Source organism: Onychostruthus taczanowskii, unplaced genomic scaffold (genome assembly GCF_017590055.1).
Source record: "Onychostruthus taczanowskii isolate IOZ18803 unplaced genomic scaffold, ASM1759005v1 scaffold17, whole genome shotgun sequence".
Taxonomy (NCBI): Eukaryota; Metazoa; Chordata; class Aves; order Passeriformes; family Passeridae; genus Onychostruthus; species Onychostruthus taczanowskii.
This window is the reverse complement of record NW_024498906.1, coordinates 8,022,065-8,045,620: the sequence shown is the minus strand read 5'-3', so window position 1 is coordinate 8,045,620 and position 23,556 is coordinate 8,022,065. Positions and strand designations below refer to the sequence as shown.

General features: G+C 40.3%; 1 protein-coding gene across 1 annotated transcript; it reads right to left on the bottom strand.

The window, feature by feature from the left end:
- Nucleotides 1-500: 500 nt before the first annotated feature.
- LOC121333459 (cytochrome b-245 heavy chain) lies at nt 501-23,293 on the bottom strand. Its single transcript, XM_041399821.1, has 15 exons — nt 23,035-23,293; nt 22,619-22,914; nt 22,217-22,365; nt 19,685-19,780; nt 18,180-18,290; nt 14,679-14,763; nt 13,590-13,735; nt 12,616-12,806; nt 8,833-8,962; nt 7,831-7,923; nt 6,243-6,496; nt 5,785-5,947; nt 4,820-4,966; nt 3,515-3,639; nt 501-2,790 (listed from the first exon to the last, which is right to left on the bottom strand). Exons 3-15 carry the CDS (start codon nt 22,259-22,261, stop codon nt 2,664-2,666), a joined length of 1,713 nt encoding a protein of 570 aa, XP_041255755.1. The 5' UTR covers nt 22,262-22,365; nt 22,619-22,914; nt 23,035-23,293; the 3' UTR covers nt 501-2,663.
- Nucleotides 23,294-23,556: the final 263 nt, after the last annotated feature.

The following is a 23,556-nucleotide window of genomic DNA, read 5'->3' as shown; positions in this document are numbered from 1 at the left end:
CCCCCTTCCAGTTTCCAAGAAAAGCTGAGGGCAGTGGGAGCCAGAGCTGCCCAGCACCCCAGAGGGTCACAGCCTTTAAATGTAAGGGTAACTACAGTGGATGGGAGAGTGAGGTTATTGAGGAATTAACTAACTGCTTATTTCAGATGACTACCTATGGGAAGACAAAGAAAATATTGCATAAGAAGGGAAGGAAAACATCCTGGGCTGAGGCCATAAGTGACCTTTGAATTTAACTCCTAATTGCTTCCATTAGTTGAAACAGTTATTTTAATAATCCAACAACTGGCTTTTCTTGCCCTCAGCAGGACATTTGTCATTTGAACAGGTAAATTTTTCGCACTGAGGCAGAGATCAGACTTCAGGAGACTTTGTAATACACAGAAGGAGGAATTTTTCAGGCAGAGGTCCAGCTAATAGCAATGATTGCAAGCAGTGGCATTTGGCTGCAAAAGTGAGTGTCCTTGAAGCTCACCTGTATCCCACTGCCCTTAGGACTCAAACTAATTTGTTTCTTATGTTTGTATTTCACTGCAATCCATTTCACTCTTGTATCCTAGATTTAAGAAAATATTAATGTTCAGACCATAACTGATTGTGCATGGCTTGCTATTTTAGCAGGATTTAATATAATTAACTTTTGAAAAAAACTGAAAAACTGTCACTTATTCTTTCATATGTTTTAGGAACACAATGATTTATTAATAAACACAGAATTACAATTTCTGAGTTCAAGTTGAAAAGCCCTCATACAAGTGCAGCTGGTCAGGGAATGCCACTGCAACTGACTGAATAAGGAAAGATTCCTGATGTTTTAAGAACAAACTTGTCAATGCATAGAAAATTAATGGTGAATGAAAATGCACCTCTCAAAGACTCTTCTTATGATAAATATGCTGTCTCCATGTGATCCCTTGCAATTCTTCTTTGCCCACTTTATAAGATTATAAAAGCCTGATCACATTTCCATTAAAATCAAGGGCAAATATTTCAGTGCTCTTTGCACAGGATGAGACCCATATAATATTTTAGTAGCAATATTTACTCCACAGAAGATGTTTCTTTGGATATACTTATGTTCTGTTATGGTTTAATAGGTGTGTTTCAGACAGAATTCTGTGGATTTGAATATGGCTCTTCTGAGGGAAAGAACTGGAAAATTCCCCACCAAGAGTTGATCTTTGCCAACATTTGTTGTTAACTGATATTAATAAGTAGGAACTGGTAGGCTGTCTTCCTTAAGTAGCATTCATAGCCTGAATAGCATTTTAAAATGCTGTAAAGGGAGAACACACACCCTGTCTGGCAAGCTGAGGTGTAAAATATGCTACATGCAACCAGATGGCTGCACAAAGCTGACTGAATTGCAGGAGACCACAGCTTTCTTCTGTGGCTGCAAGAACGTGCCAGGAGGGTCTTGTGCTGTGCAGGAGCTACTGCAGGGCTTGGCTGTGGAGTTTAAAGTCACAAAGCAGACAACTGGGATGAATGGAAAACATGGCATACTAAACTGTGGCTTTTTCAAGGGTTTTTGCACTTGCTTTTTCATAATTTTTTTCCTATGCTGCTGGCTTTAGTACTTTTTTTTTCCTCTCTTGCTAGTATTAAAAGTTTTGGTTCCCTTTTTTTGTTTGTGTTTAAGAACCTGCTACCTGTAATGTGCACCCAGAGGTACTGTGCTGTGTATGGGAGTCTTGTGCACATCAGAAACTTCACCCACAGCTATTCAATAACTGAGAATGAAGTGACCATCACTTTCTCAAAACCTGTTTCACCTCAAAGAGGAACAGCTGAGCAATAGTGCCAAAGGCTGTTTGCATCTAAGAGTGCTTCAGAAAGCACCCATTAAACTATTCAGCAACAGCTTTTTTCAGCCCTTAACACCGGAAATGTCAGTCTTGGAAACACAGAACCTCTTCTTGTATGGCTCCCTGCACGTGAGCCTGAAGATGTGAAAGTGAGGGTGTCCAAAGCAGCAGTGACTCACACCAGGTGTGGGACTTGAACTGAATCTGTCCTTGTCACCCCCTCTGCAGCTGGGCTGCTTCTCAGAAGCCCAGGTGGTTCCTTTTCAGTTCCTCACTTTCCTTCTTTTCAGCTGCATGTGCTCTCTCTTGCAGAGGATGTTTAAGGCTTATGTTGGAAGCCTGGAATGTGTTGGTGTACAAAGGAGTGTTCCTCTCGTAAGGAACTAACTTTGCCAGCCACCCTTTTCCAGCTCCCCTTGTTCCAGGGACTGGACAGGCAGCCAGGACAAGCTGCCTCCTAATAGCAAGCATTATGCTAGAATACTTTATTGTTTAATAGCACTAAGCTTTATGGGTATGAATTGGCTCCCAAAAGCAAACGACAGCTTCCACTCTTCAGCAGTCATGGCAAATAATAAGAGGATAAAGGCAGTTAATTGAGGGTAAATCGCCTCACACAGACAAAGAAAACAGATTTCTACTAAATAACCAGCACATGGAGGGCAATGAAAACTTCCCTAAGGTAAAACTTGACTCTTTTATTCTACCACAGAGCCAAAATCATTCCCAAGAAGCAAAGGGACCTGCATTAGTGTAGCTGAAATTCAGAAGCTGGGCTGTCCTTCCCAGACTCCAAACAGAAAAACAGATTCAGTCTTTAGACTTTGCTTTTAATGCCTCCCACTTGCTTCAGAGTTAGAAATTTTCTTTGTTAAAAATGAAGTGTACTCCTCGTGGATCAGCTTCTGAGTTGCTGATGCTCTGCTTGTTGAGTGTGTCAGCCAGGCCCTCAGGGCCACAGAGAAAAACACCTATTCTGGAGCTGTTAAGAAAATGAAAATATGGTCAGAAACTAGGTATGGAGCAGCTGGATATTCTCCATGTAAATAATTTTTATGTTCTATAGATGCAAGGTTTTTTCCCAATTACAGGAATTGAAGTAGAACTGGACATCCATCCCCTAAACCTTATAACCCTTTCAAACTTATTGCTGCTTGTAAAGCAAATGTTGGGCTAAATCTCAGCTCAGACTTAGTCAGTGAAGACAGGTTTATTGACCTCACTGAATCAAAGAAATAGAGATTCAAAGAGCTTATGGCACAAATTCTTGAGAGGAGTTTTCTGGTTTTTTCCTGCAAATTTTGGGTGGCTAGCTAAAGATTATCCATATTCAGGTTTGGTTTCTAGAGGTAGAAAGTGGTTTTGGAGGTCTTTAGACACCACCTAATATTCCTATTTATTTCAGCTAGAAGAATAGGAAGAATAGATTCATTTTTTCCTAAATCTTCTGCTAGTAATTAGACAATCCAAGAAATATCTTGTGGAAAAGGAATGATTTTTTAAAAAATTGTAGGCCAAAATAATTTGTTCAAGATCATAGATCATGTCCATGGCTGAAAAAAAGAATAAAAAATACCTGAAGATAGGTAGCAGAAAAAAAATGCTCCTCAAACTTTATCAGCCAAAGGAAGAAGAATGTGCTGTATGGTGTGTATGGCCATTAAATAGAGGAAGTCCACAGACAGTATAAATTTGCAAAGGTTTACCCAGGATGCTTTCCTGCAATCGTTTTGAACTCATTTTCCCAGTTAGGTCTTCCATACAAGGTTTTCTGTTTCAGTCCTGTAATCACATCCTTCTCTTCTTCATGATGCACTACGAAGTGAGTGGCCTGTGGGAAATGAAAGACAAGGGACAGATAAATACAGCAGCATTGTGTTCTGGTTAAAAAAATTAAAAAAAAAAAGTCAATACTGACGGAATTATTTCCCTAATGAGATGATGGAATTTATGGTGTTTTGCAAGGAAAGCTAAGACTGATAAAATCCTGTCTATCAGTGTCTACCCCTTCCTTTGCACCAGACTGGGTGATCTCAAGAGTTAAAGCTATGAAACACTGACACAGCAATTAATTGTAGGGTTTTTTTCAATGAACAGGTTTAGTCTAAGAACTCTAACATGGGACTGCAAATTACAAAATCCTTTCCCTTCGAATACAATAGCATGACTCCCTTGACCATAATGAAATCCTGCCAGTTTGTTCTCTGGAAGGTTTGATCCACATGAGGAGGTCTTGCTTGTGTAACTTCCAGCTAGACCAGCCAAGTCAAGAAAAGCAAGGAAGAGAAGATGTGGTTAAAGGCACAAACTCAGGCCTTACAGAGTTCTGTAGCCCTTTTATAAGAGACAAAAAAAGCTGCAGGTAACTTTATCCCCAAGGAAAAAAATGTGGGACTTTTCTTCTTTCCTTTTTCTTTTTTTGATATTGCATATGTGATAACTTCCTTGCTGCGCCCCCTCCCTGTCTATCTAGCTGAGCTTTGGGCACATGGTGAATTTTGCAATGGTGAGATAAATGTAATATAAAACATCACTAAAATAACAGAGTGAGAGCCTTTCCTGACCCAATCCCACATTTTCAAGTGTCTGCTCCTTTGCATCCCCACAGCAACCTACCAGCACAGGACCAGAGAGCTCATGAGTCCTGAAACAAATATGCTGCTGCAGTTCAAGCTTTGTGAATTGACTTACCTGGTTCCTAAAGCTCTTAATTACATGCTTTAGGCAGCTTCAGCTGTTTTAGAGACTTGTACATGGTCAGCTGAGGCTCCTCCTGTGAAAAAAGCCTGCTTCCCACAGAGCACAGCCAGAGGAAACCAGAAAGGAAATCGGTGCACATGAACAGCTGATCTCATGTAAATTCTGATGGATAACACCCGTCTGCACTCAAAACCTCTGGGAGACAGATGGATGCCCAGGATAAAAGACCATTTGAATAGTTATGAGAACAAATTTTCTAACATTAACCTCAGTTTTATACTGGGCAGTGATATCCCCCAGTATGTTGTTACCTGAGTTTCATCCCAGCCTGTAAGGTAGATGTTATAGCTCAGAAACTCTGCGTTATTCCTCTCCTGCATTTGAGCCTCCAGAGATTGCAAGAGGTCAGCAAACCATTCAAAGGCATGAGTGTCCCTGCAAAGCCAGTAGAAATAAATCTGGAAGAGAAAAGAATGAGCTGTCAGGGGATACAGGCACTTTTGTTTTCCAGGTTTATGTCTGCTGACAGAGTAAGGATTATAGAGTTCTGGTAAAAAATGTCCTGAACACTTCAGTAGATGGTTAGGATGGTATTAAAGCTATTCAGGAATACTGATACTGAGAGGGTTATAAAACTGAATGACTGACTGCAAGAACAAGGAAATATCTTCTTGTTTCTCTTACACATTTTTAGTTTGCAATGTTTCCCTACTTATCTCCTTGTAAAACAGTTTGTTAGGACACAAATAAATGATTTAGCGGTGAACTCTCTTTCTGTCTGCTGGCAGGCAAGGTAAAGTAGGTAAAAAAACCAGTTCTGTTCTCTGAATATGACCACAACTGCAAAGTGTGACCCCACACCTCTGCACAGGGAGTTTCCAGGGGCAAGAGGGGAGAGGAGGATGCTTCCATTGCTCTTCTACTTATGAAAAGCCTTTCTCTTTGTGCTGGGGGAAGGAATGCAATATGTGCCAGCCTGTAATAGCACCTTGAACTTTGTGTTTCTCAGGTAGATGAACACCATTTCCACTGCAACTGGAAATCCCCAGGTCCACAGTCAGGACTAGCATGTGTGATTTGGCTTGTAGGCTATTTGTCCTTTCATTATATTTTAGATCCTCATGTTTTCCTCCTGCTAATCTTGAGAGGCAACAGGACTCTTCCTTCTTTTAGGACTCATGCATGCCTGGAGCCAGATCACCTTTGCTGTGCCTGCTTTGATTTGGGCCCTTGGCCCTTGAACAGTTACAGGGGCCTGGGAAAGAGGACACAATACCTTCTTGAGCTTTAGGTTGGTGGCATCATGGCAGTATTTGTACCAGACAGACTTGAGGACAGATGCAAAGGGGGTGACCCCTATTCCAGCTCCAACCAGCATCACAGTTTCATAACTGAACACATCCTCACTCGCTGTTCCAAAGGGGCCATCCACAGCTATCCTGGAGTTGAAAGTATGCTTATTAAACCAGCAGTGAATATTTATTAACACCATTTAAAATGACAGTTAAAAAGTATTTGTCTGCTACAATGCATATTTGGACTAAATACAGAGGAGAGCAAAAGGAGAGCAAAAGGAGAGGTGGAGTTGATAGAAAAAACTCTAAAGAGGCACCAAAGACCCACATCTGTGTCACCATTTAATGTTTGTATCACTGGCACCATCAAATTGCTTGAGCAATATTTAAACAGCCATAGGTGTTTTTTGACTTTACCATGGAGACTCTTTGTACATACTTGGGCAATTTCCATGCCTCCTGGAATTCTTGTTTATCACAGCCACAGGCATTGAACAAGCCCTCTGTCCAGTCTCCTACGATACGGACGTGAATGCTGAAGTAATCCTCTTCTGGAGCAGAAGTCAGTGTAAATGGATGCCATTCCAGTTTAGATACTGCTGGACATTTGACAAAAATGTATTGTCCAACCTCCATCTTGAAGCCTTTTTTCATCATCTGGAGCTCAATTGTCTTGAAGGGATGAATGACCACCTACAGTGAGAAGGGCGATGGGAAAAATAAGGAAAATAAAATGTCTGTTTTCACTGATGTATCTCACTGATGTATTCACATCCATCATCACTAAGAAAATTTCTGCCATGAGAGAAAGGAAAGCAGGTGAAACTTTCTTCCCAGCAGAGCTGAGAGTGAGCAACAGCACCTGACAGGCAGATGAAAGCCTGCAGATGATGCTGATGTTTTGGTTGAAGTATTTCTCACACCACACTTGCAGCCACTCCAAAGGGCACAGGCCAGGCTGGCACAACTTGTAACACACCACCAGATCTGTGTGTGCACATTGTCAGTTCCAGATGGTCCTTTCCCAGCAGCACAGAGCACAGAGTTAATGGGCCTGACTGTATGTATATAGGGGAAAAAACACAGGGCTGTCCTACAGATATTGGATAGGTAATACCTCAGGAAATGGATGTTTTCTTGTTTTAGTCGGGTGGGACCTTGGCTATTCTTTGGAAACAATCTTCTAGAACTAAAACCAGTAATTCTGTCACTCTAATTTTTAATCCAAAAGTTGTCTGCCAAAGTTATTTTCATTTTTCAAAAGAGATTTGCAAGAGGGAGAATCAAGTCTCTCTGTGTGTTAATTTAGGTACTAAGTGGTGTTTAGGATTGTGAAGGAAATTTTCTGCCAACAGGGCACAAAAGAGACACCATATAAATATAGTGTAGAAGCGGCCCACAGGATATTTTGGCAAAATTATCAAAAGCACACAAATATTTAAGAGCCTTCCAACATGTCAGCATCATTATAGAGCATGGTAAAAACACCTAATGTCATCCCCAATGATTTGAACAGGGTGTGTCCTCAGGATGCAGTGCCATGTGAGGAAATTATGCTGGGAAAGGCCAGGATAATTTTCATAAGTTTGAGCTTAGTTCTGTGCTAATTCAGCTATTGGAATTTCAGGATCAGTGTTAATATCTCTGCAACACACCATGGGAATGGAAGCTCAACATTAGATTCGGATATGTAAGATAAACATGCTCTAAATTGCTTTCAGGGGTCATTTGTTCTGTGTCTTAAATTAGTCTCAAGTCTGTAGAATTTCTGCACTGTGGAATTTTTCACCCAATACAAAGAAAATTCATTTCTTTCCTAAGATTCAGTCCTCTCAGTGCCTTAGCTAACTTCCTCCTCTTACTCACTTTTAGAGGCCACATTTTGGTGTTAGATGTTGGCATCATGACAGCAGTCAGAACATTCCTCCCACTGATAACCTGGGTGTGTAGGAGCCTCTGCCTTTGCTGCACCATTTGGAGAAGAGGGTGATGCTTTGCCTGGTGTTAAGTGCAGCATCAGCACTTACCTTTGTGATAACAACCTTCTGCTGTGACCTCCAAAACCGCACCAGCCGCTCGCACAGGTACAGAAACATGGGACCTACCACCCACTTCCATGTCTGTGAGCAGAAAAAAAACAAGTCAGATGATTAAAATCACAGAATCATAGATAGGTTTGGGTTGGAAGAGATCTTAGTGATCATCGAGCTCCAACCCCCCTGCTGTGGACAGGGACACCTTCCACTAGACAAGATGGCATTTGATTTTAGATCAAATCAAATCCTGGAAATTCTATAAGCAGAGGTGAAGTTCAAGTAATCTGTGTCCTTTATTAATCAGATTAGGGAATCCTTAAGATATATGACAGCTTCAAAATTATGGTCAGAGGGGGAATTTCTTTCTTTGTTGAGTGTTGCAGCTGGCTTTTTAGTTTTTACTAGAGTTACAGCAAGGTATTTTCCTGCAAGTAATTTTGTCTCTGTCTAAAAAAGAATGTAACGAAGAGAAGTGTGGTATTAAGGTATTATTGACTCAGGTCTGTATTACTACAGGAAAAGATGTGGTGTCTGTTAACAGATCATTCTGAAATGTGAAAGAAAAACAGCCTGGTTAGTCAATAAAAGCTGAAGTTTCAAATTCACATTTCCAGGGGTGTTATTTTCTTGCTAACGAACATCAGTCCATTAATAATGTTAAACTATTTATTATGAGTATTATAGCACTTTCTAGATATCCCCAGGAGCCATTACTTTGCAGTTTACTTTTTGGATAAAAAGTTATCAGATACCAATTGCTCTTCTGCTTTGTCTGTCAACTGTGTTTATTTTGTAGCACACTGGAAGTGTGTAGTTTGTCTGGAGTCCATTTCTGCTTACAACCCACTGTGCCCAAATCTCTTGCTTCAAGCAAAGAAAGCTGCCACTGAAGAGTCCTGAGGGTTATGTGGTTGGTTTTCTATGCAATTTAAGGAAAAAAAGAAAAATGTAAGCATTTCCAATTGGATTTACACAGAAGGCAGCTGTTCTTACCATAGGAGGATTCCCTGAAAACTGGGGGATTGGACAAGCCTCAGTCTTGCCCCAGAGGGTGAAGTTCTTGTAGCAAATCTCTGGGTTGTGTTCAGCCAGGCTTTCAGCTGTCTGTCCCCGCACAATACGACTGGGAAAAAAGTAAAGAGCATGAAGGCAATGAAATTAAAATGAAAGTATCTGTTCCTTATTGTTATTCTATTTATGTACTACTATATTTATGTGGAGTTGTCAATTTCTGCAATGCTACAGCTTTGATACAGATTTACTGCTCTAATCTAACCACAAAGTTACCATTAAAGAAACAAAAATGGGGAGGGAAGTTTGTGGGATAAAATCCCGATTTCAAGGTTAGGTGAGGAACTGAGAGTTATGTCCATTACCACTTCCAGGATGTGGTCACAATTAGAAAGCTCCGTTCTTTTCTGAGTTATCCTACTTTCTTTCTTCAATTAAAAAAAAAAACCAAACAAAAAACCAAAAAAAAAAAAAAAAAAAAAAAAAAAAAAAAAAACCTCACAAAAAGAAAAAAAAACAAACAAAAAACCCAAAACCTGGAATGGACAAGTAATCAATCTGCTACTGACCACTACAGAGATTATTTCTGCTGTTTATTTTAGACAGTTGGAGTTCCCTTTCCAACACACATTCTTCCTTTGGCCCTTCCTCTCTCTCTAATGCTGTGGAGCAGCTGTTCAGGTACTACAAATGAATACAGATGCCTTTGACACAAGCAGCTATTGCAGCTATAGCAGCTTGCATCTGCCAATATTCTTGCTTGGTTGTTTTTTTGTTTATTTCTTTGTTTGGATTTTTTGTTGTGTTTTTTTTTTGGGGGGGGGGGGGGGGTTGGTTTTGGTTTTTTTTTTTTTTTTTTTTTTTTTTTAATACAGAATCCTAACTGACCCAGTACAACTGTATTCCCAGTACAACTGTATTTCCAGTAGCAGAACTGGCGCAGAGAGGTAATTTCAGTTTCAAGGGGCAAAAAGCTATTCTTCTTCACTATTTCCTGCCTCTGTCTGGAGTTCTGCCAACCTCAGGATCTTAGTAAAAAATTTCAGATTAAGGTCTGTTGAATTTTCCCTAGAAACTGTCTGCTTCTGATCAGGCTGGTCAGTTTCATGCCGATGTGATTCTTTGATACCTTCTCCCCATGAATTCTCTTTCTGCTTTTCTAGCTCAGTACCTGTGAACTAGACAACATTTCTGATGTTGTCTAGTTCACAGGTTCTGTCCCCATGGTATCTAAGCCATATGCATGCCTAACTTTGTGTGACAGATTTTTCAGAGGATTGTTACAAAACCACTGCTCAGGGTTAAGAGATATTGCTCATAAATATTACTAATGAACCTCTTCTTCATTAAATGTTTGATTAATATCCTGTCTGAAAAATAAAGGGAAGCAGTGACAGTGTCCCAGCAGCATCACGAGTTGCAATTTGCAGGAACATCAGCAGTTACACTTCACTTCCCCACTAATGACAAGGGGTTCAGCTGAGCCACCTCTGGGATGAGTTACAGGAACAGGAGGAACCGATTTCCCCCACTGCCCACCCCATTGCTTAAGGGAAAGGGGGCCTGGGGGTTTTTGCCTTGCTCTATGCTCTGTTCAAGGTTTGACAATGTCATGACCCTGTACAAGAGAAACAAAAGCTTATTTCCCCCTATCAGTCAGTGTAGATGCTCTTTCTAGTACTGTAATTAAGCTTTCAGCAGTATAGCCTTGTAATTACTTCTTTTTTTGGCTAAAGGTTTTCCTTTAACTCCAAAAGAGTAAACTGCACCTCTGTACCCGCTCCTCTTTGCATTTACTGTGTTGGGAAATTTTGGACATTTGTCTGTGACACAGAGCTCAGGCACAAAAACCATCAGTGCTTCAAAAGTGCTGTAACAGACAAGAATTATAGTAGAGTCAGACAATTAAATCACACAATGGTTGGGTTGGAAGGGACCTTAAAGATCATCCAGTTCCAATTCCCCTGCCATGGGCAGGGACATCTTTCACTGGACCAGGTTGCTCAGAGTCTGGTCCAGCCTGGCCTTGAACAATTCCAGGGATGGGGCAGCCACAGCTGCTCTGGACAACCTGTGCCAGTGCCTCAACACCCTCACAGTACAGAATTTCTTCCTAATATCTGATCTAAACCTACTCTCAGTTTGAAGCCATTCCCCCTTGTCTGTCACTCTGTGCTCCTGTAAATAGTCTCTCTCCATCTTTCTTGAATCTGCCCCTTTGATGCTGCCAATAACCTTTGACTCAGCTTTCTGTATATACAAAGATGTGTGTTTGTAGAGATTAATGAGAATATGTGTGACAGCCTTCTGTCCCCTGAGATAAAATGGCATTTATGCCTCTTCCTAACATGTTGCTTTGAGATGTCAGTTCATACTCATTCCATGACATCCATCTTTGCACATTTGAGATGCCTTCCCTGAGTGTAACAAGCCCGTCTCATATTTTCTCTGAACTCAAAATGTCATTATTACCTTGAAGGCCAAATAAGTGAGGTCACTGAGTTCACAGCTGGAAAACATCCTTTCCTCTACAGATGAGAATATTGCTATTTATATCTGCTTCCAAAAGATAGCTGAACTTCACTGACAGCCACTGCTGCCCAAACTCTTACCTTTTCATTCCAGTACAATTAAGATGGTGGGAGTACAGTGAACACTGAAGTAAATAAAAATTCAACTTTTATAAAATATGTACTCTCCACTGACCTCTGGAAAGGGCAACGCTTGCTTTCTGATAGCATTGTGTAATAATTACTAGCAAGTTTGGACATTGTGTCAGTAACTATACAATATTTGCTGCAGAAAACACAAACCACTTGTTTTTTTCCTTCCACAAGTTTTGCTCAAACCGTTTCCTTGTTATGAAAGGTGGAATGAACAAATATGCTGGGGGTGATTCCCATCTGCCTTCTATTTTTGTTCTTCCTGTTTCACTTTGATTTCTGTCTTTTTAATGGCACTAATGGACTGTAAGGAAGTGGTTTTAAATAGTCATTTTTGCTGGGCACTTTTAAAGCACACTTTCTATTGCATGTAGGACTTCCTTTAAAATGGGCAATGTAGTGTAATTATGAACTATTTAAATTTAACTTGGATACTTGAGTATTTTTTCTTTATTCATCAGTTTTTTTGTTTTATAAAATGGATCTAAAGTTCATTTTTCTAAGTGCTAAAATTGTGTTTGTGTAGTGTTAAAACTGCTTCATTAGGCTTTTCAGCTCTTTCAGAAAAAGATATCAAATGAAGCAACAGCAGAAAAAGAAAGTTAGAAAACTTTCCAAATGCCTATTTCTAAGTTGAAACAGCTAAAAATCTGTTCTTAAATGCTGCTGATATTACAAGTTCATCCAAGCCTGAAACATAAATCTATATTACTATCATTTTCATTATCCACTGAAATTCTAGACTCTATGTAATTTTTATACTGAGATCTCCTTACATGCATGTGTGTGAAATTCCTTGTAGGACAGAAAGGTAAATTACCAATTAGAAACAGAAACCTTGGAAAAGAGCTTTGCAATTAAGACATCATAAGAAGTTGAGTGATAGAGAGCTTAAGTATGCCAAAGTCACATGAAACCTGTGTGAGGACAACTTGTTGCAAGCACCACTGAGAGCTTCTTGACTCTCAGAGCCTCTATTGGTCCATCACTGCCATCAAAAACCGCTGCTCAGTGACAGAAGTCCCCATACTCATGTTTGAAGGGGGCTTTAAATAAAGATTCAGTAGTTATCAGATATTTTGTGATAAGTGCAAATACTCACCCAGCACCATGGATGACAAGGCCAATAAAGAAGACGACAAAGAGATGGTGGGTGTACCAAAATACTTCAAAATATGACCTCCGGATGGTTTTGGTGGATGAGGTGATGATGAGGATGAGGGCCAGTGTGATGACAACCCCAGTGATGCCAGCCAAGTATGTGAAAGCCACATAGAGGCCCCCAACGGGATTCTGTGAAACAATTGCACACCTTGATCTAAGGAAAGTGTTGCACCAAAGCAGAGCCAGTTGAACCATCCCTCACCAAACCCTTTACTTTGTTATAAGTCCTTAAGTCATCTGATGCCAAAATCCCAGCTCATTTTTGTTGCACTGCACATTTACCTTTACTAAGGTAATTGGAAGTAGAGAGAATGTGTTTCCCATGAATTAACACACCAAACATGGTTTCTTACTCTGCAATGGCTCAGCAAGACTGCTTTGGGGAAGGTGAATACATTTGCACAGCTCTGGTATTCAGAGCTGGAGTCCTACATCCATATTTCAGGAGCTAAATAAAAACTCTCCTCTGTTGTTGCACAGCTATGGGACTCATAACTCATGCAGAGTTTGGAGGTTCAGTGCTCTTCTGAGAAGTAGGGAAGTACTTTCTTTTCTTTTTCCCCACTGACCAGAGCTTAAACCACCCAACTTCAAAACTCTTGCCTTTATTTCTGTGTACCTTTCTGAGTGCCATGTCTAAGTCAGAACACTGCCTTACAGGGTTTTTGCATAACGTTTTAGATTTTGAAATCCTCAAGTGGAAAATTTTAAAGTACTACCAAAGTTCAGCAACAACCAAAGCTCAGCAGCAATATTACTGGGAAATATAGAAGAATGGATTCTACAAGGTTTTTCTGCAAGATGGCCCAAACCCAGTCTGTGGACACCAGAAACAGGCACTCTGCTCAAATGGTTTGATATGATCACCTGCACAAATGTAATGATGACCCTTGGGAGTCTGATGTCACTTACAGCAATGGTTTGCCTGAAGAAGTTGACATAGCTTTCCTTTGGTTTGTCTCCAAGGCCAGAAAGCACAGCTGCCAGGGTGCCCTTCTCTTCAACACGGGCTTGCACACTCCACTCCACGTTGAATAAGTGTGCAATGGTGTGAATTGCTAGGAGTGACAGGAAAGGAATAATCAGCACTGACCACAAGTACTTGGTGTTTTGAGGGAACACCTAAAACTTTGTCACATTTGTCAACTGCTGTTTAAGAGCTCTGCTGTTCTTGCCATCTTCACCACAATTGTGGATCACTGATGTGTTTTACTGTTAAAATTTTAACCACCTGAATTTTACAGTTTTTGGGAGAGGGAGGGAAAGAAGCGAAGGGAAATTCTCAGTATATTTTTGTTCAACAAAGGCTTTCAACAATTCAAGTAGTAGTACCCCAACATATGGGATACTAAAACATGGAATGGCTTAAGCTATTTGTCAGGATCATCCTCATCCACAACTTCTGTAAAAGAGCCAAGAACTGAATCTGGATTTATTTGGGGTCACATTTGTTAGTGCTTTTTTGTTCTGCAGTTTTGCTAATAATCATTAGTAATATTCTTGCTGAGCTGAATGCAACCAAAAACCTAAACCAGCTGAGATGTTCACATGAATTCCAGTTTATGTTTTTGTAGGGTAAAACTGTACAATGCTTTTCAAAATTTGAACCACCTCCTATAAGCAAGTACTTATTTATCTTCAAAACAGGTCCAAGCTTTTTATATCCTTTTTAAAAAAGAATTTCTATTATTTATTTCAGACATGCCAAATAAGAAGTCTAAACAAGAATTAAATCCAGCGTATCCAGTTCTCAGGACATTGCTAAACACCCTTTATTAAACTATCATAAATAGTACTGACAGTTCAAAATAAAGGTATTCTTTCTTATCTTTTGCTCTCTGACAGCTGGCACGTATCTGGAAACTGATTTAAGCCTTGGCACACACTGACTCCTTTAATGAAATCCGGTCTCTGCCCATATTCTTAAGAACTTGAATGCCACCTGGATTCCACGTAAAATACACAGAAAAGCAATAAACAAAGAAACATTAGAGCACCAACCAGTGTGAAGGGCAATCATCCAGGCCACCATTTTGTGAAAGGTGAGGTTTCTGTCCAGCTGCCGCCTGATACGGGTAGAGCAGCACTTTGGGTAGAAAGAAAAAGGTGTTTGAAAAGGTATTTGTGTTGTCTGTGCACACTTTTTAAAGGCAGGGACAAAAAGAGAATCCCTGAGCATATTGGTGACATTGCTAGGAAAAATTTAGAATTCCAGAATATAGACAAAAATATTTCCCCTCATCTTTCAGAAAACAGGAATTCCAGATTATGTTTTAACACGTCCCCCCAAAACATAGCATTTTATAAGGAGAAAAAATTTAACATCCAGTGTGGCAATGGAATACATCTTATCTGTTTTAAATGGTACATTATAAACAAAATGAGGGATCACAGTCTGCCATGGCAGAGTGAATGCTTTGGTAGCACCAGGATCCTATTGTGGTTCACAATCTAGAAACAAGCTGCAAAGTTTGGGTGTAACTGTCTCAGGGAGATCCCACCCCAAATCATATCACCTATGGCAGGGATATGAAGGCATTCCTTCCCCAAAATATTGAGTTTACTTCCCAGGTGTTCACTTACAACTTGATTTTGGAGTTACCCAAAAAAAACCCAGCAAAAATCTCTGCAGATACAAACCAAAGAAATTAATTCTCAAGAAAAACAGAATAACATTTTTGTTACTAATGATGATGGGTTCCTAACAGACCCCATATGAACTCTGCTGCAGTCACTGGGAGTTCTCCTAAAACCTTAAGTCCCTGTAAAGCTGACATTTGCTGTCTCCACACAGTAGAAGGCATGACTGTCATGTGCTGTATGTTTGCATTGTGTTTGCTGACCGGATAAGGGAACAAAACACTATGCAAACTACCACAAGTATTTCCTCACAAGAGACAAACACTGGGGCTGCCAGAATCACTTCAGACTATAATAACAACCAGGAGAAATGTGGTCTTTTTGTATCACCTATATTGAGAAACAATAAAAAAAATTGTAGAATGAACTGTAGCATAGTGAGGCAGAGCTTGACTCCCCTGCAAAAACCACTTGATCCTAGAAGGGAAAGCCAAGCAATGGCAGAGGACTCCAGATGCCTTCAGTCATGTGGCTCATTAGCAACAGTTAATACAGCAATGATGGGCATGCAAAACACAACACAGCTATCTTTTCAATTAAAAAGGTGTAAATTTATTACAAATAACTTTGTAACACGTGATTTCTGGGTGGCAGGATGGAAGAGGGCAAGACTTTTCTGTACACTCCCTTTGAACGCTGTGTTTGAACAATTCTTTCTTCTACTTGACACACCATGACATTGCTGTTGGGAAGGTCACTATTCTTCCAATAAGTTATTTGACATTTAAATGATTTTTCTTATAGACCCTCACAGTAGTTACCTGCAGAGCATAGCTAATTAGAGACAACAGCACAACGAGCATAAGCAGCTGTCCCCCTATGCCAAGGCCACCACAGCACTGCCACTGCCAGTGGCTCACTGGGTTGTGTGTGTTTTTGCTTAAGATCTAAAATTACATCCTTCCTGAGTTGTAGCTTTACTGCAAAAAAGCAACTGGAGCTAAACAAACACCAGCTGTCTAAGAGTCCTATTCTATGCCCCTCCCTGCCCTACTTGCTCACCCTCAGAGCCTTTTGCTTCCTCATTCCCAGCTATCAGCAGGACAGCGAGCTGCCAGCAGGAATGGAACTGTATCTCCCTGCCTGGACTCACTTTTATCTGGGTGTAGCCTGTAGCCTGAGTGCGTCTGCCACAGTGCCCAAGGCAGAAGGACTGACTCTGTACTTTGAATCTGTCCCCTACAAAGAGGGACAGATCTTGGTTAGAAAAGATCCCAAGACCTTGGTTAGAAAGTTAGGTTATGCATGCTAGGAGAGGAGCAGTTCAGGACAAGTAGCACAAAGTCCCAGCTGGAATACAATTCTCAACACCCAGAATCAGGTTTTGGCCTTCCAGTAGTCTCCATATGTATGCTCTGCTCTTTCACTGCTTAGAGCTCAGAAGACCTCTGCCCAGCTTGCTTTCACCAAACTCAAAAATGTCTTATATGATCATGGGCTCATCATTATTTTCCAGATGCATTCACCCATAGCAACATTAGTCCTTTCTACATTTATGTTCATTATTGACTTCTGCAGCCAGAGGAGTCAGCTCTGGATTTTGGCTGATACTTGCTGATCTGCCTGGAGAATAACAACTTTAACCCTACAGCTTCATTTACTATCCTTTCTCCTTTTACATGAATGGAGGGTATGGCTGGCTGTTTTGTAGCATCTCAGGATCTGAAGGAGTATTGGAAAAGACTGGAAGCCTAACATGTATTTCCAATTTTATATTCCTAATGTTATTCCTTAGAAAGGCTAGAGCACTGGCCTTGCTCATTAATGTAATTTAAGAGTTTAATGTGGCAGGCACATCTCATTTATTCAGCCACACTCATTGTGGGGATGCATGTACTAGATGGAAGTACAGCCTATTTTGTCTCTGGTTATTTTCTTATTGCTTCATATCCCACTTTCTTCCCTTAAGAAGGACTGTTGAAACACTGCATCTATTTTATCACTTCCTCTTCTGCTCTGCCTTTTCAGCCCCTGTAGGCTGTCTCATTTGCATTAAGAAATTTATACTGGGTTTAGAGATGAAAAACAACTTCTGGGAACTGGTTTTGTTGATCGTGTTTATGTTAAAAGTGTCCAGAAAGAAAGGAAGAATCATTATACATTTGGAAGGACAATTAATGAACTTGAGGAGCATATTGCTTTTTCACTGGACCGTGGCCTGCATTGTCTGCATTATTTCTGCTGTAATAGCCAGAAATCAAGATTTTGGCAGTGTGATAGTGACAGTACTATCATAGGAAGACTCTCCAGCTGTCACTTAGGATAAGTTGTCCTTTTCTTAGTGTCAGCTCCTCAGTGCTGTGTAAAAAATTTGTATTTGGGACCTCAAAAAAATCAAAAGGTGTGTGAACTATTTCACTGAGATGGAAATGCAATTCAGACAAGATAAAATGTAATTTATGAGCCAGCTGAAAAAAGTCCCATTCTGAAAGTTTGTAAAAGACTACATTTACCTTAAGGACTGAGCATGCAAAGACAGACAGGGGCTAGTATTTCCCTCTCTAAGTGAGTGTAGCATCAGTGACAAATAGTGGATGTGTGTGAACTCCAACAGCTTCTGCCAGCCAAAAGAGGGACTTTGCATCCAGGGCAGGACCGTGCCCAGGAGGCAGCTGAAAGGGGAAGACTCAAAGGAGACTAATTCAAAGCTAAACTCTCAACAGAGCTCTAGATATCCCATGGGCATTACACCTCAATCTTGCTCATAGCCAAACCCCAGCTTATCTGCTTCTCATAAAAGGACATCCTCAAAATACAACATATTTGGGGAACTTGGACACGGTTTCTCGGTATATTTGCAAGTCTGTTTAGGTATGAAAGATAATATCTTTCATGAATTTTGAAATTCTTTCCTCATCTTACCGCACTCGATCCTCTGAGGAAGGAGAGCAGGTTTCGACATACTGGCAGCAGAATCAGCATGCAATTGAAATTCAGGCAGGCTGCAGGGGCCCTTGCAAGAGCCAGAGCACGCTGTAATTAGAGACATGCTGTTATTAATTGCATTACCTAAGACATTATCCAGGGCATGGACAGGCACAGATTTCATTCATGTATTATATCATAACTGGTAAAGAGTGTGAGATCTAGAGTTCACATTTACACCATGAATATTCAAAGGGATCATTCTCTGGTCAAGGCAGAAACACATGTGCAGGCAGAACACACTCTGCAGACAAACAGACACCTCCTGTTTTCAGTTTTGAATTAAAATGGTTGTATAAAAAGCTGCCTGTCACATTTGGCACTCAACAGGCAAAGACAGGTGCAAATCTAAGCCATTAGTAGAGTTTTGTGTCCCAAGGCTGTAAAGAGTCTGTGGTTTCAGTTGGTGGTGGTTATGGACAGCTTATAAGAGAAGTGGTTTAAGTTCTCTGTCAGTAAAGGAGTCTAGGGAAATTTGTTGCCTCAGCTTTTAGGAATCTGTTTCCTTAATGGTAGTCTTTACACCCTTAATTATTTAATATTTTTGAACTGTTTGAAATGAAGGAAAAATGACCATATTAATCAAAATGCAATGAAGGGAAGAAAAATAATGTTTGCTCTCCTTGCATGGATTGAGACCCTTTTAGGTTTTAGATCACAGCTGTTTGGGTTTACACTGAGCTCTGCTTATCCAAGCACAAGTCTCTGTGACTTCAAAGGCAACTGCATCATGACTGCAAAGCACAGGATTTGATCCACAGACCAGAAGCTGTGTGCAGGATGGGATTTCAGGCTTTGTAGAATTAAACCATGGCTTAGCAAACCTTCAGCAAAATGCTGTGCTCTGTAATCTGAAGCTTAGGCTGATTTTTTATGTCTGTGATCAGGGTTTTAAAATATGTGAACAAATTAATTTTCCCTGTCAATTGGTCATGACCTGTGGTAACTTTGGAAGCAAGTTTGTAGTAGGACTCAATGCAGTTGGATTACATGGAATAGCCCAGGATCCAGGATCACTTCACTACCTGATTACCACTCACATTCTTGATGAATATATGAATGATGATTGCTTTTCAGAGCCAATATCTTTATAAACTATTCATGCTCTGAAAAATAATTGCAAGGAGAAATGACTGCACAACAGTTCAGTGGCAATATTTTATTCAGCTTTTGCTTAATAAAGTAGCCACAATCAATGCTTAATTTAATTACCAGGAACATAATTGTTAACTGAAAACATCTTTAGAATGGGATTTCTCTATTTTGTGCACCAGCTTTCTGTTCAGAAGCACTGAACATCTGCCTGCATTCAGTTATCTGCTTGCATGTGACTTCTACATGATCCTGCTCCTCCAGCCACTAGATCCAGTTTTGATCAGCTAAAACTATCAAAAACTGCTATGTGCTCTGTCTCTGCCAAAAGAATAAGGTCTTGTACTTACGCCAAGGAGCACTCTGGTGTAGAAGAATTTTGGTGGGACATCATACACAAGATAGTACCACCAAAAGAGGAAGACATTTAAGCCCAGCCACACAAGCTGAAAGAGAATTAAACAGGAAGCTTACAGTTTGTTGTTAGAAATAATCCATCTGAATTTACACAGTTCAGATAACAGTCAGTTACTTCCCTGTGCTCCTGTTTGTGCAGAGGGATGTACTGCAGGGTATAAAGTTTTCAGCAAGGATGATAGAAATCTTTCTGGCCTAAACAGGCTCTGATTTGTAACCATAGGGTACAGGAATGGCAATAGACCAAAACACAGCAATGTGCAGCTGAAATGTTTTCATGGGTCAAGGAGTTTAGGGTTGGTTGTATCAGGACTGTCATATTACAATTGTTTAATTCTGAGTCCAGTTAAATCTCTAAATACCATGGAAGGTTAGGGACTCTTCCAAATGGCAGTTCCACAGGTATGTGAGAGGAAGTCCTGGAAGCTGTGACAAAGAAGCTTGAGATCTAAATTTAGATGGGCTAAATTACACATAGGGCTGAATTCAAGAAGAGGGTCTGAAGTCAGCCAGCAGGGAATATTCAAAACAGGCCCTCTGGTAGCATGTAGGGTACCTCAAACCAGGCTTCTTTGTAGCTGTACTGCAGAATTTTCTCACACTTACACATCTTGAGATGCAGGTTTTTAGGGAAAGACAGCTCTTAGGCAGCTACAAGTCCATCTGGCAAAAAAGGTCATAATGAATCTGCATATTTGCCCTCCTGGAGCTTGCTGACTGATCTCACATCCCATATTGAAACATATCTGTATCACTGCACTCAGTCTAGGTAGTTCTACTAAGTGGTGCATGAAAACAGAAAGTCTGAGAACTGTGAGAAAGCCCAGAAAAGGTGACTACACCCCCTCACCCCTCCTAACCCATATATTTTGCTAATTTTTTGGCTCAAATAACACTGTAAAAAAACCTTGGGTTTATTACAGGTCCTGAAAATGTAAATAAATACTGGGAAATGAAGGGATTTCGATCAGGGTAAGGCAGTATATAGGAAATCCCCAAGTCCTCATTAAAACACCAAGTTCATCTCAGGATTAAGTGCTTAGGACACTTTTTGAAAATGACAGTGGCACACTCTGCAGCGTGTTTCTGTTTTGTTGAGGTACCTCAGTAGGAATTGTGTCTGTCCTGTTTTTGTCAAGCACTGGACAGCCCTGTGCCTGCTCAGTGTTCAGTAAAGATGTAGAGGCTAAAGCAGAACACTTGGGTAGGGTTTCCAGTGATCTGTCCTTTCAGCTGTTTTCTTTATAAATATGTCTGTTAATTTCCTTCCCTATTACCCTCACCTTGTTATAGCTTTGAGGTTCAAAAACCAAATTCCTTATTTGAGCAAAATAAAGGCCTCTTACTTAATTATTTTAATATTTCAGTTCTGGTGGGGGAAAAAAAAAAAAGAAAAAAAAGCCAGAATTAACCTCTTGTCAATTTCAACTTCCTCAAGTCACTGAAGGTGACAGCACACACTGTCATTCCCTTTCAAAGCACTGAAGTACCACAGCTATGGAATTATGTTCCTAAATTACAAGGTCATATGCAAGTACTGACTGCTCATAGCAGCACAAATACTTCTTGGAATAAAGATGCTCACATTTCAGTCACCAAAAATATACAAATTCTATGCCTTCGTTTTCTTCCTCTCAGTATTTACATCTACTTACAAAAGGTAGCAACAATACCTTTTGCAATACCAACTGCTCTTACATTTTGGTTTTGTATATGTTTTTAATACATATATGTATATGTATATAACATATGTATAGAGGTATACCTATACGTATATGTATATAATATATGTATAGAGGTATACCTTTAGCCCTTGTGTCACAATGTGAAGTAAAAAAAACCCCACTAGAATACAAACTTAGTTTTCTCCAAGGAGGACTGCTCTGCTTACTCTTTAGCTCTTGTAAATGCAACTGGGATTTTCCATACTGTTAAATCTTGCTCAGAATTAATTTGAACTACTTTCATAGCCCCTCTATGCAAACTGTAAATAAATTCAATTGAAATAGTAGTTGTCTTAATAAAGGATTCATGAATCTCTGTTCTAAATCTCTGCTCACTTCTCCCTTGAATCTGACATTAATAAATATTTTATACCATCAAGACACTGCTTTCATTTAGACACACTTCTGCTCATAAAAGTGCAAGAAAGGATGATTGTTTTATTTGCTTTCTCTGTTGAAGTGCACATAGTTAAGTGAGCTTTAAAGCTGTTTTGCTTAACTAAAGTATTTCTAACAAAGCAAAGTTAATACATGATCATTTCTCAGTTAACAATGAAGCCTACAGCAACTGAAATACCAGAGAGCTCCTTAAAAATTATTCCCTTGAAGCATTACCCTGCATTTGCTGCCCCAGTTTCAGCATAATCAGGTGCATCTTCCACTGGCACAGTGAGAACTGCTCAGCACAGCTTTCTGCAGAACTTTTCACTGGACACAAATCACAACAAAAATTGTACTTACAACGACGAAGATGGACAGTCCTTCATTCTCCACCCAGTTCCCCATGGCTGCCTGAGATGTGTGTGCACAGCAGCCCTGCTCTCTCTGGGACAGCCTCTACGTCTTCTCTCATGAGGAAGTGAGAGCAAAAGGTTGCAGCACCCTGTTTCCTTTCTCATTCATTTGGGAAATAAGTTAACCATTTAATCATGACCCCAGTTCTGTTTCAAATATGTTTCTATCATCTCTACATATAACATTTCATAACTCAAACACATATAAACTGTTGAAATTGACTTTTTCATTGTGATACAAAGGATAGAATAAATTATACAAGTGGTCAGGTCTTCTGCTAAAAAATGTATTGCCACTTTATATAACTTTTAATGCTGAAGTGTAACATTGAAAGCACAGAAGAGTTACCTCTGCAGACCTGTCTCTTTTTAATCACCTCAGGACTGAGATGCAGTTAATTATGATCTTTGTTGATAAATACTCACTATTACTCTTTCTCTCCCAGTAATTCAATATCCACAGAAACTTCAAAGTGTAATTGAACATTCATCTTTGTCTGGTACATTCAAACGTCACTAAATTCCTTCCAAAATTCCTCTCTGTTTTGGCCAAAACTGAGGATAAACGTCACTGGATAGGCTTTTTTTCATGGTTTTGAGTCTCGGAGAATCCACTTTGATGGCCATCCCAAATGAATCACAGAACTGTAGAATGATAGGATGGTTGGGTTGGAATTAACTTGGAAAATCGTTTACTTCCAATCCCCTGCCATGGGCAAGGAGGCTACCCACTAAAAGGCTGATCAGGGCCCCAACCAACCTCACCTCGGATGCTTTCAGGGATGGGGTAACATTTCCAAGGATGCTGGATGTGATCAGAGGGTCTGGTTCCCATATTTTTGTTTATGGAGGTGGCCTCTGGAAGTTAAACAGCAGGGAAGGAAAGGAGGGGGGCAGTTCTGATTTGTGGATGTCCATTCTTGCAGTGAAGACAAGCCTTCTCTCTCTGACCAGAAATGGCAGTTCTCACTGCCTTTTTCTTCTGCCTAGCTCAGGGTGAGTTACTTGTGCCTTCTCTGGGGAGAGCCAGTGCAGGTTTCCAGGATGCTCTGAGCTTCAGCAGCTTTACTTTGCCTGGAAGTTCCTCAGGCACCACAGCCCCTGAAACATGGATTTATTGGCTCAGGAGGTTTCTGGCAGGCTACAAACCCAGAAGGGGCTGATCTTGGATCAGTCACAACAGTTGCAAAGTCTGAGGTCCTTCTGACAGCCTGAACACAGATCATGAAACAGAGTATATTTCAGCTGCCTTCAGCCTAGCAATTATTAAGTGCAGTAGCTGATTTC